At 45.8% G+C, this 17,209-nt stretch overlaps 1 protein-coding gene across 6 annotated transcripts; it reads right to left on the bottom strand.

The window, feature by feature from the left end:
* Positions 1–15,971, bottom strand: LOC111845512 (epsin-2-like). Of its 6 annotated transcripts, XM_023814981.2 has the most exons (9): positions 15,690–15,964; positions 14,163–14,236; positions 10,957–11,736; positions 9,467–9,579; positions 7,636–7,737; positions 4,709–4,814; positions 3,793–3,921; positions 1,816–1,989; positions 1–1,118 (listed from the first exon to the last, which is right to left on the bottom strand). In XM_023814981.2, exons 3-9 carry the CDS (start codon positions 11,546–11,548, stop codon positions 805–807), a joined length of 1,530 nt encoding a protein of 509 aa, XP_023670749.2. In that variant the 5' UTR covers positions 11,549–11,736; positions 14,163–14,236; positions 15,690–15,964; the 3' UTR covers positions 1–804. The 6 variants fall into 6 exon arrangements, with proteins under 6 accessions (XP_023670749.2, XP_023670752.2, XP_023670747.2 ...); XM_023814984.2 differs by lacking the exon at positions 14,163–14,236 and having other exon boundaries at positions 1,886–1,989; positions 15,690–15,971; XM_023814979.2 differs by lacking the exon at positions 14,163–14,236.
* Between the last annotated feature and the right edge of the window lie 1,238 nt (positions 15,972–17,209).

Raw genomic sequence — 17,209 nt, 5'->3', positions numbered from 1 at the left:
TCAATGACCAAATCACTTTATTAATGTGTATAACAGATCAGACACATGCTTCTTTAAAGCCCACACACAATCAGGGAGGTACCCCTGCCACCCAGAAGTGCACAGCTGGGCACCATCAGCCCGCCGTGAAGCCTCTCACCATGCAGCCCTGCGCATGAAATGTCGCATTTCTCCAGTTCCCAAGAGGTTTTTATTAAAATCGAGGACAATCCTTTGCCGAGCCAGTTTCATTTTTTTTTTTTTGAAAACATCCAACTTCTAATATTGGGAAAACTGACACAGAAAGAGAGGATTGTTTAAAATTAATACTAAAATGCAAAAATGCAAATCCACAACATTTGGAACGAAACACAGATGCGTTGTACAGGAAATAACCTGAAAATAACCTGAAAATATGTGTGTGATTTTCTTTCTTAGCATTAAAAACATTCACTGAGTTGAGGAGAGTGTAAAGCCAGTTCTTCTTTAATACACATGGTGTATTAGGTTTCACTCTTTTTAGCAAGCACGACTTTCCAGCAGATTTAAATCACCTAAAAATTTCAGGGCTTGATAAGACTGACATTAATTAGTTCAGATAATACAATTCTTCTTATTCAGCCCTGATTTACGTCAGAGGGAAGGGGACCACAACCTTGCTGTCTGTGATTTTCCTGAATAAAAGTTAGCACATTAATTAAAGATGTGTAACCTCTGAAAAATATCCACAGGGTAATTTATATCCAAGTGTATATTCTACCTATTAAAATGTGTACTCCCTGTGACGACCCCAGACTGCTAGAATGACGGGTTCATTAAAAGCGCTCATTCCGCCCCCAGCAGGAAGGGGTTAGTAGTGCAGCTCGTTGATGGTAGCAGCCCTGGGCCCAGCAGGCTGTGTGCAGCAGGGATGGCAGCCATGGGGCCGACACCCACGACGGGCGTCACCAAGCCCACTGATGCAAACTCAGGCACACCCGGGAAGGGCACCATGGATGCGGGGCCAGCAGGGGGCGCTGTGGAGCACGGGAACGGTGGCGGGTCATTGGGACACGTGACCAGTGGTGTGGGCTTCTTTTGGGTCGAAGGGGGCACCCGACGCCCACTGACCTGAAAGGGGTTGTTGACTTGGGCAGCATCTGCAGCGAGAAGAGAATCATTTATTTCATAATAAGCCGGTTGGAGTGGCACCGAGACGACGGCTGCGCGTCGTTTAATGAGAAATTAAAAACAGAGCCGTCGCAGACCCGCCAACATGGCCATAATTTTAATCATGTTAATCAAAACAAATGAATGTTGCACTGATGGAGAATGGCAGCCAGCTGGAACTTTCTGCCTGGGAGAGGGGGCGGGGGGCTCGCAGTGGGACCGGGCCCTTCTGGCCAGGAGGATGCAAAATGCGGGCCTCTGCCATCACCAGGCGCGGCACATCGCGGTGCTGCCTCAAGAAATCAATCAATATTTAAAGAGACTTATGAAGAGATGGGCGGCGGATTACCACGGCAACGCAGAGATGAGATTCCCGACTTCTGACATCTAATAAGGTGGGAGGGCCCTTAATACACCAGCACCTCATTTTATCTACTGTAAATTTATCCAACTACTGTAACTTTTATCCATCCATCCATCCTCTAAGCATTTACCCAACTTTCTTTCAAAGCAAAGTAATGTGCTGTTTGTCTCACTTGTACATCACTTTGGACAAAAATGTATCTCAAATAAAAATAAACGAAAATGACTCCCATTATACCATTAAACTGAATGGGGTTTCATTTTATGCCGGTATATGATGGGGCTGCAAACAAGCTCATCTGAATTCGGACAGCAGAGACACACCGGCCACCAAAAAGGGGTTGGAGACAGGGGTCAGCCTCGCTGGCTTGCTGACGAAAGGGTCTGGGTTCACCATGCTGCTGGACGTGTCTGCCGTGCCGTCCGGTCCAGAGACTCCCTGCTGGACATCCATCAGGTCCAGACAGGTCCAAGAAGGCAAGAAGCAATTACCATCTCCTGCAAATCAAAATATCCTCAATAGCTCCAGAAGACACATCTAACTCTGCATTCAAAGCGGCTCCCTGCCTCTGAGCCATAACGCAGTAACATGAGTCTTTTTTCAGACCACATTTACCTAAAAGCTTTACAGCTGCCAACTTTCTTTATCCTTGCAGAACTGTTCACCATGAAAAGCAAGGTGGTTGTTTCCACGGTCCCAATAAATGCATGAATTGAACACCTAGTGGTCAGAACGTGGTTCTGACTGAATGCAGAGAAAGCAGGTGTTTTAAATAAAAATAAAAGATGGGGGGGTTCAAAATGGGGCTTTGATCTGAAAGCAGTTTAATATTGTTTAAAGTCTGAGAAAACCCATTTCTCAAATCCAAAACTTCAAAATGCCACCTGTTATGTTAAAAGGATCAAGTTTCCTTTTAAAATGTTTCCTGCGGTTTTCAGATTAGAGATATCTTGGTAATCAAATTTTAAATTGCATACAGAATAGCCTCTAACAGTAGGTCCTTGCAGTGATTCATCTTGTGTCCCATAAAAATGGGTGCACTGGTTTTTGTGGTTAGGTGTTTTGAAGGGCAGCCTAATAGGAAGACATCTTATATTTCTGAATATCAGTGACAGCAAAACCCACAGCTACATGAGGTACCTACAGCAGAGGTCTCCAACTTCAGTCCTGGGGAACCCCAGCCCTGCACATTTTTGGGTTTCCCATCACTAAACACACCTGATTCACCAATTACCACCTGTTTTTCTTGAATTGAATCAGGTGTGGAGGAACAGGGAGCGAGCTAAGCTGCGCAGGGCTGGGGTCCCGTAGACTCCGGACCTACACATTTAGGGCAACATCAGAAACCGCCTACTTCCTCACATTTATTAGGGGGTCTCTGCTCCCATATTCCTTGGTTGTCAGGGTCAGTGCCCATACAGCCCTGCCCCCCCGTGCCTCCTCCCCATTACGGTCAGCCGGTTCTGCTAGCCACCATTTTTCATGTTCCCCTTGTGTATTGTACCTCTTTCCCTGACTGCTGTGTGGCTTAGTGGCCTGAGTGTGCAGCTTGGAAGTTGGTACTTCTTCAGTTGCGGGTTCGAGACCAGCTTCACCTGTTTTGTAATTATATTTCAATTTATTCCTAGTCTGGTGCTTCACTGTCTTTGCTTTTGTTCTTGGGTTTGGTTTGCCCCGGTTCTTCTTTGTTTTATTGCGTTCTGCTTGTGTGTTGGTTCCTGTCCCTTTCCCAGTTTCGTCAGCCTCATCTGTTTATTTGGATTGATTAGTGTTCCTAGTTTTTGTGATTGTTAGAGTTCCCTGGTTCTGAGTTCATCAGTGGTTTTTCCTCCACCTGTTACTTGTTGTCTTGCATCTCCTGTGATTGCTTAATTGCGTCATTGGTTCCCAAGTGCCCTGCCTCATGTATTGTTAGTTTTGTATCTTAGTGCCGCCCTCTTTCCGCTCTTTGCTGAGTCACTGTGCCTGTGTTACAGTGTGGCTGGTACTCTGCCGGTTTGCCCAGTCCTGTTACAGGTGCCTGCACGTTCCTTAGCTGCGTTTTGTTTCATAATTTTAGTTAATTCCTTATTTGTCCCTGTTTGTTTTCTGACCCCTTGTGGTCCTTTTGTTTTGATATATTTCCACAGTGTGCTTTTAGAAGTACTCAAAGAACCCTTGTTGTCTCAGAGCCGTAAATGGATCATCACCTTCATCTCCACGCTTGCACCCATTCTGCACCATGATATTGGCATTTCTGCCTCTAATCCCACATGACAGCAGCCTGACCTGCACTGGACAAACTTGCTCATGCGACTCACCGTTGACACGGGCCTTGGGGTAGGTGCCACACTCTGCCCCCCAAGGGTCAGCAGCCACTCCAGCTGAGGTCCCCCAGGGGTCAGTGCTGTGGGCGGGGGTCACTCCCCACGGGTCAGCCGATTTGGAGGCTGTGGGTGAGACGGTCGAAATTTCTGGGGTTGGACCATAAACGAGACACTCCAGGGGGAGTGATCCGACACGCGTGCAGAAGTGCGATGACGAGAGGCCCAAAGCAAGTGTCACAGTTAGTAACCAAATGTCACCCTTAGTTTCACATACACAAATCAGACCTTGGGGTCTCCAAACAATTTTCACACCAATGATAAATATGGCCTCTACTTTCTGTGGACAATGGAAGGCTTTTACCTTCTATGTGGGCATATGGGCCTTCGGTTCAGACGGGGATTTACAGCCACCCTGGCTGACCCTTCAGAACATAAAGGTGCATAGAAAGCTAGAACTGGAAAGTGGGGGGGGGGGGCTGTTCTGTCACCATGGCAACAGCCTAATTACTTTATTCTATTTGCAACTGAATGTGAGTTTATGATTGTCAATTATTTTTTTCTCAAGGAAATGTGCAACAAAGAATCAAAGTGCATAAAAATGACACGGAAATTAATTTGAACTTTCCTGGTCTTCACCAGTGAGACTCTTATTTTGAAACTCGGCTGCCCAGTATTGGGGATCGGTATCTCGCACAAACAAGAGCAGGAGGACGTTTTAAATAGGGACAGGTCATCGGACGCTGAGCACGCTGCTATTATTAGAGCAGTCGCTCAATGAAGGAGGTCAGACCGCAGACATGCGGGCTGATTTCACACAAGGCGAGGGGAAGGGATCACCATCGGAAACACCGCCAATTCAGCGGGATTATTTCCCAAGACGGGGACGTCACCGTTTTCACAGAAGCCTTACCGCTGGCTTGCCAAGGGTCTGCAGGGGGCAGTGCCACTGCCCAGGCATCTGACATCCGATCAGCCGCGCCCTCCGTCGCCGTATCCATTACATCCACCAGCGTGATCTGCAGGAGGACGCACGAGGAATGAGAAGTCCACACTAACTGATCTCCACATTTCATAAACAGCAGCACGTGGCCTAGTATGGGGGCTGACCTAGGAAAGGCTGCAGATGGTATCCATCTCACCAGCTTCAGGACCAAGTGAAACACAGAGCTGAAAACCCCTCCACTGCATCAAGGGCTTTTACTTCAGCAACTAAAATAAATCTTTCAATAATTAAACTGCGACTATTTATGAGGATTAAGGGTTATTCAGCCAAAAAAGAAGGGCCAAAAACAGCGAGATTCAATTAAACATGCAGAAGTCATTGATTTCCATCCAAAAACAGTCCAGAAGAATCACAATCATCTAGCTGGAGACGCTGCCAAGAAATCCTGGCCGCTGTTCACGCGGCGGAGAGTCTCCCTCACATTCCAGTTTGCTGGAGAACTGCTCAGTGAAGCTGAACTTAACGCAGAGAGATTGCTTAGAAAAGATGGAGTAATAGAGTGCAAGCAACCATGCACATCAGTGAGTCTTTTTGAGACGGAGAGAGATATGATCAGAGCATGATCTCTGCCCATGTGCTGCTTATTACATTATATATCTTACAAAGGATCGCTGAGTGGTACCACTCCCTCACACCTCCTGTGGGTTCAAGTCCCACCTCTGCTCTGCTGTTTGGAGTTTGCACATCATTCCCTTGTTGTGTGGGCTTCCAAGAGCAAATGGCTAATCGGTGTCTATGAATTACTGATTATTAGAGTACAGGCAGTCTGCGGTTTAGGAACTTCAGACATATGGACCAGTCATTCTTACAAACGTACTGCTATAAAGCCTATTATATTAAACACGATGGGTTGTGATAACAAACACATGCTCTACTTTGTAACACTAAAGAAAACAGCTTCATGCAGTTTGTCGGCTTGAGATGCAGTACAGTTCCATAAGCAGTTACTTTTATTATTACTGTATTATTATTATTATCATTATTATTACTGTATTCGTATTATCATTATTATTACTGTACTATCATTATTATTATCATTATTATTACTGTATTATTATTATTATCATTATTACTGTATTATCATTATTATCATTATTATTACTGTATTCGTATTATCATGATTATTACTGTACTATCATTATTATTATCATTATTACTGTATTATCATTATTATTATCATTATTATTACTGTATTATTATTATGAACTGTATTATTATTATTCTGACAAATTTGACTTAAATACATATTTAGGGAACGAACCTGATTGGTAACCTGGGGACTGGCTGTGTGATTCTCTGGATGTGCCCTGTGATGGACAGGCACCCCCCCCATGAAGTACCCCAGCTTTGTGCTCTGTGCTGCTTGGGATAAGCTTCAGGACCCCCTACAAGCCAGACTAGGGAAAGCAACTGAAAGATGCCACAATATTTTATATTAATACTGAAACACGCACCCAGTCTGTACCCTGTATCTGACATCATGAAGTTCTGCACTGAGACTGAACTGCATAAAAACACCACTGGCTTTCAAATGAGTGTTAAAAATAAACACAAATTCTAAAACCTCTCTTTCAAACAGACACCCTATAAAGTGACTTACACCAAATTATGTTTACGGTGTGTCAAGCTGCATCATACCACAAATGACATGAATATGCCTGCTGTCACGGTACGTAATGCCTCGATTAGCCAGGCAAATACTTTGGTGTGTCAGCATTGGTTCGAGACGTCAGACAGGGTTAAAACCCACATGGTCTCATCCAATCACAGACAGGATTTATTCTGAAGGATTTCTGGATATTTTTGATGCGTTTGGGTCTGATTCCAGTGAGTAAGTTCAAAACAAACAGCAATAACTGCAATTATTTAATACATATGGACCTTTGAGACAATGACCCAGGCTACTATAGTGTTTTCATACAGCATAAAATATAAGCAACTACGTGCAACTGGGAAAGCCAGTTAAATAAATAAAGCAAAAGTAAATAAAAAAGCGAAACGCAAGCTGTAAGGAGTGTGAGCAGCCATAAGAAACACGGTAAAGCAACATATGGTCTATACTGTACATCGCTAAGAAGAGCGTGACCACCCATAAGAGACGTGGTAAAGCGGCACACAGTCTGTACCTCGCTAAGAGGAGTGTGACCACCCATAAGAGACGTGGTAAAGCGGCACACAGTCTGTACCTCGCTAAGAGGAGTGTGACCACCCATAAGAGACGTGGCAAAGCGGCACAAGGTCTGTACCTCGCTAAGAGGAGCGTGACCACCCATAAGAGACGTGGTAAAGCGGCACACAGTCTGTACCTCACTGTGAGGAGTGTGAGCAGCCAAAAGAGACTCTGTAAAGCGGCACACGGTCTGTACCTCGCTAAGAGGAGCGTGAGCAGCCATAAGAGACGTGGTAAAGTGGCACACAGTCTGTACCTCGTTAAGAGGAGCGTGACCACCCATAAGAGACGCTGTAAAGCGGCGCACAGTCTGTACCTCGCTAAGAGGAGTGTGACCACCCATAAGAGACGTGGTAAAGCGGCACACAGTCTGTACCTCACTGTGAGGAGTGTGACCACCCATAAGAGACGCTGTAAAGCGGCACAGGGTCTGTACCTCGCTGAGAGGAGCGTGACCACCCATAAGAGACGTGGTAAAGCGGCACACAGTCTGTACCTCACTGTGAAGAGCGTGACCACCCACAAGAGACGTGGTAAAGCGGCACACAGTCTGTACCTCGCTGAGAGGAGTGTGACCACCCATAAGAGATGCTGTAAAGTGGCACACGGTCTGTAGCTGAGAGTACCTCACGTGGTAAAGAGACACACAGCACACGGTCTGTACCTCGTGGCTCTCCGCGGGCTCCGCCCCAGTGGCACACCCCCTGTTGCTGTCCTCCTGGGCCACCTGCAGCCACAGCCTCTCCCCCCGGCGCTTCCTCTCCTCCTGGGTAAAAGAAAACACCCAGCACAGGTAAAGCAGAACCGCTAGCTGCCATATTGTCACCCGGAAACCAGGCTGGGCAGGAGACATGGGCCTCAAGCATCACTTTTGACCCCGAGCATCGCTTCTGTTCCTCATTCCAGAGGCGCCATTAACATTCAGTAACGTCCAACGATTCACCCAACCATCCATCTATCCATCCATCCATCCACCCTTCCATCCATCAATCTATCCATCCCTCCAATCATCCACCCACCCACCAATCCATCCATCTATCCATCCTCTGTTTTCCATTCCCATTAGGGTTACTGTACAGTTCTTATACAACAGGCTTGATTTTTTATTATTTAATGAAAAAATTTAAGGAATCTAATTAAGCAAATAAAGTTAAAAACATCTGAGAAGGTGAGGAAAGTGGCCTCTCTGCTCCAACTGGGTTATTCGGGTGCGAGTCCATCCCAACAATTCGCTGCTATGACAGAAGGCTAACAGCCCCTGAAAAACAGGCATAACCTCACATGTTAAGCATCTTGTTTTTAACTGGCTAATTTAATTAATTCATGTTTACCTCACACGTAACCAAGGTAACCAAGGTAGAAAACAACACAACCTAAAGGGTCAGCTGAAGTTCCATAATTCCTTCTGCATAAACTATAATAAAAGAACAGAAGCGATAAGATGGTGGCATAAAAAAGGAGTCTGATTAAAAGGTAACAAACCTGCGATTAACAGGCTATGAATGTCGAGGGGCCCTGACAAGACAGCTGGAGCTAATAGCACCGGTTTATCCCTTACAAAGGTCTCCTTATGTTCACGTGGAAATCTGTGCCAGACGCCAAAACTCAAATACAACACTCCACATTAATTCATAAGATCAAATCAGGACAAGGGACACATCTGGAACAGTGTGGCCTACTTAGATGTCACACCACTGTGTGCGGCGCCCTGTGTCTTCCTTCAACATTTTCCAGAAAAACGTCCGGTGTCTCGCTGCCAGCCCAGCCTGCGGTTGGTCCAGGCAGCCCGAGAAAGAGGCCACGGCAAAGGTCACCGAGCATCTGCAAGTCCAGCACGCGAATGCGGTGACAGATATGAAGTCAGCTTACATTCACGCAGGGAGGCAGTCAGACAGTACTGCAGCCAAACCAATGCACTAAATTAAGAAGATTATTGACAAAATCTGTGCAATTCCAATCACTCTGTCAAAATTCATAAAGGCATATTCTACCCATGCTCCGGATCTGCTGGACGTAATGAGCGCGAGCGAAGGCAGATGTCTATGAATATGTATGGGCAGCGTGTACACGTCCCGATTATGACTCTGGAATAAGAACAGAGAGGGCACACACTGGCAGTCTTAGCAGAGGTGTGGATGGAAACGCGAGCCGAAAAAGATTCATGTACATTCCGATCCCCACCGGGATTCCGAATTCACATTCCAATCAGTTTGATCGCATCGAGGGCGTCACTCCCAATTACTCCGATCATACTAAAGCCCAAGCACTCGCATATATTACCTGCCCATGAATATTCATAAGCACAGCCAGCAACTAGAATAATACCTGAGAACGCAAAGACTAATTAAGCAATCAACCCTCCCTGCTAAAAGATCTGGCTACTCAGTAAGGATGGAGCTCATGCTGTTTGGCAGGGCCTACATATCCTACCCCTGAAGATGCCCTGACACACTGGCCCCCGGGGCTTGTCCCTGATGGGGGCTCCGGGCTCGTACCTGTTCTGCCACCTCGCGGCTCATGGCCAGAGCCAGCTGCAGCTGCAGCTCCTCCTCCCCAATGGTCTGGGGCCGGGCCTGCTCCAGCTCGGAGGACACACGCTGGGGGAGGGCTGGAAAACAGGAGAACGGGCTCGCTGTGCGCCAGAGACCAACACATGCTCACGCATGTAGGAGCAGCTGTAATACCAAATGTGTGCTCCCGAATTGTCCTTAATCTCGAGAGATGTGTCACAAATCGCCCCTCCATTTTGCCATAGTCCTTGAGGTTCTATGAGGGCAGGAGAGCCTCATCTGGGAGCGATGGCAGCTGTTTCCTTGGAAACCAGGCCCCATACCTCGAGGACAGTGCAGGACACCCAATAAAGCAAATCTATTCACATAAGCAGTCTAAAGGTGTTTACAGCTGGTAACAGCTGATGTGAAAAGAAAAATAAAAACAACAGGAACATGAATCATGCTCCTTATTCCCTTATTGATAAACTTTAAAAAACATAAATCTAAGTGTGGACCACATTTTATTAAATTTGAAATGGAAATGGTACTGGCAAATAAATATGTGCAATTCATATTTATCATTGTCTATCACTAAATAAAATCAAACATTTAAAACTGCAAAAGAACATAAAAATGACCCAGGGTTTCACTTCCTGGTTCAAAGGTCAAATTGCAGACTCGTGCATCCTTCCCCGAGCCACTGGTAAGAGTGACTGAAGAGCTCAGCAGAGGGGCTAAAGGGATTCAACATAATGTTTTTCATTTCCACTCAAGAACAATGGCAGGAAATCCCGGCAAAAAATAAAAAATTCCTGTTACCTCTAATAATCTTTATTCCTGCACAGATGTCCTTCAAAACACTGTGAAATAATGTTACTTCTCCTCTGTGAAGAAATGGGTCACCTGGACATCCACTTTAACTGTATCCCAAAAAAAATCTACCAAACCCACTTTAGAGGAAACCGCAGACCGTTCCACGGTGATCACTCCACCATCTCACCAGCTGCGAGAAGGCAGTAAGCGCAGGCAAGAGGTACGGTAACAGTCACATAATGCCGCATCCAGTAAGGCTATGGGGTGAGGGTCAGGAAGGCGGTCTCGGGCTGCTCACAGGGCTGTTCCCCACTAGTGTGTCTTTAGGGTCATTTCCCAAATCCAGGCACCAGTAGGTATTCAGTACACAGTCATGAACAAAGGAGTCCAAAAGGCAAAGAAGTTGTCTGTTATGGAATAATTATTCAACTATTCAATAATTACACACGCCTTTGTGCCACTTAATCCCCCTGCAGTGTCTTATTTTTTAAAAATGCGGAAGCTGGGATTATGTAGAGGTGCACAGTACTTCATATTTATGACAAAGCATAGACGTTTCTCGAGAATACCAAAGTTTGGACTGAGGCAGGAAGGACCCTCCGGGGCACACCTGACCCCGAACGTCAGCCCTGTAAATCATGCATGAACCGTTCAAGGCTCCAGACGAGTTGTGTACTTACAGCCCGGATACGAGGCCGGCGAGCCTCCAGACCAGCCACGCTGCTCCGAGGAGTCGGCAGGCAGGCTGGGCTGACTGGATCCGTGGCCGAAACGCACCAGGCTGTCACCGGCCACGGCGGTGGCGACCTGCGCCATGCGCTCCTTGGTCCTGAGGGCATGAGAGCGCTCTGCCCGGAGCCGCTCACCGTCCCTCAGCAGCGCCCCCAGCTGCCGGGATTTCTCCCTCACGCCAACGCCCCGGTCCCGGCCATCGCGGTCCACGTAGCGGAATTCAGCCAGCACCTGCAAGCCCAAGATGTTCTCACGGCACTGCAGGGCCACCCGCTCCGAACCGGTCTTCACCAGGTACTCCAGGAGCGTCAGCGCCTTGTAAACGTGCCGCCAGTTCTTGCCGCGGTCGCCGAGGCGCCTCCACACCATACGCATGATCTCCGAAAAGGCAGCCATGTTGTAGGTAAGGTCTGCGATCTCCGACATCAGCGAACTGGGTGGGCCCCACGGGTCGTTGGAAGTGGCCTCCCTCACCTTCTTCTCGGCCTCTGAGTAGTTATTCACCACGTTCTTCACCTGCCGCCTTATGGAGCTTGGCATGTTTGAGTGACGACGTTCTAGCAGCTTAACTTGTGGACCTTGTGAGACTTCTGGAGGCCTCTCATCTAGGTTTTCTTATGGTGTTCAATGACTCTGACGTGAGTCTGAGGCACCCAGGACAAAGCACATTAAAATCATCACATCAGGGATACAGTAGCCGAGACTGAGGGCTCCTCCATGATCTAGGACTTAAATCAAACGGCAGAGGTGAGAGTGAGACCATGAGAATGCATGAACTCCGAATATGTTGAAGTCATGACAGAACCCTAATGGTGCTTTTCCACTGGCATACAGGAACTGACCCACAGCACAGTTCCAGCTCACTTTGATTTTCCACTGCAGAAGGATCACCTTGTTAAAGGTGTTGCCGGTTTGGAGAGCAACAGTGACATAAAACCGAAGAGACGCTTATATACTGTCCACACAATGTACATCATGATATACTATGGGTTATTTTTTTTTCTTTTTTGTTTTTTTACTGTGTGCTCATTTTCGCTAGCACAATATGTGACAATCACTGTGTTATGTTAGCATCAAACATTAGCGGAATTAGCATTTGCTTGCGTAAATTTGCAAATTTGCATTACAAATCTATTTCGTTCAGTTGTTCTATTGTACTTTTCTAAGCACAAGTTCAGAATTTTTTAAGTTCTGAGTTATTGGGAATGCATCAATCCATCACAATGTGCGATACTACCAATGATGAATAACATATAGAATATACTCTTTTTTTCCTTCAGATAATCCATGCGTAGAACATTTTGACCAATCAGACGACTCTAGCTAGTTTGGTCACGCTTTTGGCTCTGCAAGTGAGCAGGGCCATGTCAGCGCGTGTCGGGTACAGCTCTCACACTTTACAATGGAAAACCACCAGTTCGCGGTACTGCTCAGGTACAGCTCGGTTCTTAGTGGCAGTGGAAAAGCTCCATAAATGTACATAAGTGAAGGGGATTTCACAACCTTTAAGAAGTCCACAAATCAGGAAAGAAGAGCTTTTTGGGATGTTTGCCTTAGGTTCACTATCTGTCTCTTACAATACATGGTGCAGTGCTGTGGATACCAATAGCCTATATGTTTTTGTCTAGTATTACCGATACTGATAACCGGTAACCTCTGAGCTCCACAAAATCAGTAATATAACTGACGTTGGTGACATTAATTCTTAAGATCTCATGAATGTGTATAGCCACCACATCATGTAATGCAGGCAGAAACATCAGTGAAGTAACAGTGACCTGGGAGACCGTATCGAGGTTCTGAGTGATGGACGAGCCGACAGAATCCATCATTCTCAGCTACAGAAAACGGTTGATCATCCAATGCAGTCATCTCCATTATTTTAGCAGCTGTGTCTTTTAGGGATGCTCCGATCAGGATTTTTACTACCGATACCAAGTACCGATTTTTTGTCATGGTGATCGGCCGATACCAATGCCGATTCTGATGCTTCAAGCTTATATAGCTGATATGTAAGCTGTCTGATCACCATTTACTTTTTTTCAGATAAAGTAATACTATAAATGTTGCCTTTGTTATATTTTTACAGTAATATATCTAATGTAACTATTATTTTATTAGTTACCGTTGCCTTTTTTGCAGTTGCCAGTTTTTCGTATTCGCCATACGATCGACTCGCGGTGGCTCGTTCTTATAAGTGCCGAATGAGGTTCGTTGTATTAAATGTTTTGGACAATGCTCCTCCACGTGAGATTTGTTTGGAACATAAACGGCAAATAGCGAATTTTTCATTGTTTCTCGAAACGTCATAGTAATTCCACACCGGCGATGACATGTCTGCGCGCCAAAACATTTACGTCCCCACTCATCGTGTACGTCCTCACGCATTAACGTCATCAATTGTGATCGGTTCCTAAGATCGGCCAAGTTTAACGAGTACCGATCGAGTCATAAAATGTGATTATCGGCCGATACTGATCTTCGGCCGATCGATCGGAGCATCCCTTTAGCTCTGGGACTGCTAACTTTAACTATTGATAAAGGCTATATATCGGCCGGTAATATCAACTAAAACCAACACATCAGATCAATGCCGATGTCTTTATTTTTAATGAACGTCGGCTGATACAAATATATTAACTGATATATCGTGCATCTCCACAAAAACACTCATGTACTGACAATGGCGGATAAGCAATTTAGAGTCTGCAATGAATTAAAAATTGTGTGCCACATTTATGGACAATGAAGACATTCTGGAGCAGCATGTACTAAATATGACCATGACAGTGATATTACACCACTGTGTATGGGGTGTTAAAGCGGTAGACACCCAAGTATCATTTCACAGGGAAATTACTGACGCAGTAACACAAAAGAAAAAACAAACCCAAAGTTCAAAGGTAAAATAAGTGTGTTTAATTTAATATAATATATACCATAGTATTTTGGCATTAGTTGCCCACACTATGGAAAATATATTGCATTGTTTGTGTCTTATCGAGCAGGTTTTAACAAGCAGATGAAACGCTCAAAGGGAGTCATATTATACGGTGTCAAAGCAGAGCGAAATACAATATATGTTTTTGTGTCATAATTCTGCCTCAGGGTTCCCCACTACCCTCACTTAGAACAGAGTCCATTGTATACACACAGTGTTAGGAGCAGCTCCTGTGAAATACCCAAGTAGCTTGGGCCCTTCTGAAAGGAGGTGTCCAAACAGAGTGCCTGAAGAAAAATATTAGATAGATAGATAGATAGATAGATAGATAGATAGATAGATAGATAGATAGATAGATAGATAGATAAACATTCCAAGTGAATGGAAAGTAAAGTTAATACAGATATCAAAAAGTAAAACCTGAAACTGGTATTAAGAACAAGGTCACAAAACGTGGCCCTTCCTCAGTTAAGCAGTGAGGCACCTGCAATGCTGGAATGCATATAGAGCTCAGTGCCAGAATCAATCACAGAAAAACAAAAACACCTTAAAATTTAACTTACAGTACATGCTTTTCCTGAACTAACAAGGAAAGGCCCTTCTTGCACTCCTATTACCGCACTTCATATCCAAGAAGCATCTCCCTATATTGGCGTTATTCTGCACAGTCCTGCTACAACGACCATATCTTGTGAAATATCTATGTATTTCGTTTTTCGTAATGGTTATGGGTCACCAGTGCAACACCATATAATCTGACCCTGCCCGGGGGTCTGCTCACTTCTTGCTGCCAAAAGTTCGCAGTTTTTACAGAAAAAAATTCCGAATCTTGCTCGGCTCAAAATAGACCAAGCGGAGGGGAAAATGCCTAGACCAATGAATACTATACATTTACTGGCCGGAAAGAAGGGAGAAAAATTAAAATGCTTTACGTGCAGGTGCGCGATTTGGGAAACAATGGTTATCAGTGTCATTAATGTGGGTGCAGACCGGGGTACCAGCACACAACTGCGTCCGGAAAATAGCATGATGCGTCCACTATGGTTATTGCCAATTTTTTTTTCTTTACTAAGATCCATTTTAGATGTTACTTGTACAGCACAAGCGGTCCCGTAAAATCCACACACTAGATCAGCTTGGCTCCTGTTCCTTCGGCATTAAAGACTCAACTTTCCGCTGATACCCCAAGAATGAGAGCGCACACATTGTAAGAGAAAAACCTAACTGAGTATGTCATTTGGACTACCCTCTGCATTTATAAGACACAAAACAATATTTGACTAAAGTAGTACGCAAAGAAAGAAAGGAATTGAAAAAATGACAAATGGGGATTCCTTCCTATAATTATTTACAGACAATTTCAGGTCATTTAACTAAAAGCGGATGTACATACTGTATAGCACTGATTATTAGAGACCAACTAAAACACATTTGTAATGCGAAACTTTAGTAATGTGTTATATTAACTTAACTATAAACAGCCGTAGCACGTGCTTTCGACGCTCTGTAAGAGAGTCCAGTACAGCAAAATTTCCCTGCCCAAAGTATATAGCTCAAAGTAACCTTATATCAATCCACCGCATAAATAATAGGTAAAAATGTCCAATACCACTATATCGTAAAGTAAAAAGCTATGTCACGCACAATAAAAAAAGTGTAAAAAACAATAATAGAATCCGTAGCCATTGATGCATGCTGGTGTATTAGAATATTAAAACTCATTAGAACTATATTGTTTACCTTGCCTGGACTGGAAGACTAGGTTCAAACAGCAGAAACTTTGTGAGAGTCCGTCCCGCAACCAGAGCAACAAAGTGCATTCATACGAGGTACCGGATTACTCATGTAAATACGTTTCTTAATCCACGCTCCCCAGACACATTAAGAAAACTGGTGTCGATTTGTGTCACAGATCGAGGCTCCCTCGGTAGCCTCGGTTTGCAGCGTTGCGCGCACGCCTCCCGCTGTGCGGCATTTAGTTAGCCCAGAGGGGGGCTGTCAGTCAGCCCAAGGTTTCAATAAGACGGTCGGATATCTGAATCCTCCTCTCTTAATCCGGGGAAAAACTGGCAAAACATTTAGGAGGTTTAATTATGTATGTACTTAAGATAAGTATGCACTTTTTAAGTATGTACTTCAGATAAAGTCATGCATACCGCCTATTAGTTACGGTTAATGACTATCAAGTTTTAAATTTCTAGAAAATTCTCGCAGATAATATTGTGGCGCTGGGGTTACCCATAAGGCAGTGCAGTGGCACTGTGGACTAATGGCAGGTGTAAATAATGTAAATAGTTGTGTAACTGTGTTGTTGCTTAATATCATATGTAGCATGTAATGTTATTTGTTGTAAACAATAAGTGCGTGCCCACGGTGTGGCGTGTAAGTAGTCAGGGTTCCCAGCACAGTTGTCAGAGTGACTGGCATTCATCAGTAAACACCATTTTTTGTGCTTTTTCCACAAATGCCCCTGGAACTCCACCTTGTCCAGGATCAGCTGCTGACCTGGTTGGTCCTCAGAAGAGACGGTTGGTCACTTGGCAATGTCGGTGGAAGGGGAGGCACTGCGGGCCCCCGAAGCCTCACTCCTGGGGAACAGGGCAACTGTGGGGCCCTAATCGCCCCGCGGGAGTAGCGGTTCGGCCAGTGGTAGTCCGAGGGGAAGATGAGGGAGCAGCTCAGGGACCAGTGACGGAGCGCTGGCGAAAGTCTGGGGGCATCCGTGCCCAAGCTGGAGGACTGCGCACAGAGGATCTATCCTCACTTTCCTCGGGCAGTGCCGGATGAGCGGTTCCGGATGAGCGGTTCCGGATGAGCGGTTCCGGATGAGCGGTTCCGGATGAGCGGTGCCGGATGAGCGGTTCCGGATGAGCGGTGCCGGATGAGCGGTGCCGGATGAGCGGTGCCGCATGAGCGGTGCCGCATGAGCGGTGCCGGATGAGCTGGCCCTCCATGCTGTCCTGCGGGCGTTTTCCCGGAACGGCTGCACCAGCATGTGTGCTTGCTGAATCTAGCCGTGCCGGTAGCAGCCATGAAATCATCAAAGGTAGCTGAGGAATTCCTGGCCGCAGCCTCTCATCCACCCCAGCGCTGGGGCTGCAGAACGGAAAGCGTCAAACCTGGCACCCCAGCGCTGCCCTCACCCCGGACAGCAGCCGGGCAGGTGGATAGCTGACATCGCAGAACCCCGCATCATTGGCCTAGACTTGCTAGTTCGGCTGGGGGCTGCCATCGATATGCCAGGGATGGCCCTCTGCCTC

Source organism: Paramormyrops kingsleyae, chromosome 5 (assembly GCF_048594095.1).
Source record: "Paramormyrops kingsleyae isolate MSU_618 chromosome 5, PKINGS_0.4, whole genome shotgun sequence".
Taxonomy (NCBI): Eukaryota; Metazoa; Chordata; class Actinopteri; order Osteoglossiformes; family Mormyridae; genus Paramormyrops; species Paramormyrops kingsleyae.
The sequence above is the reverse complement of the archived record's forward strand: the minus strand, read 5'-3'. Positions and strand labels throughout refer to the sequence as shown.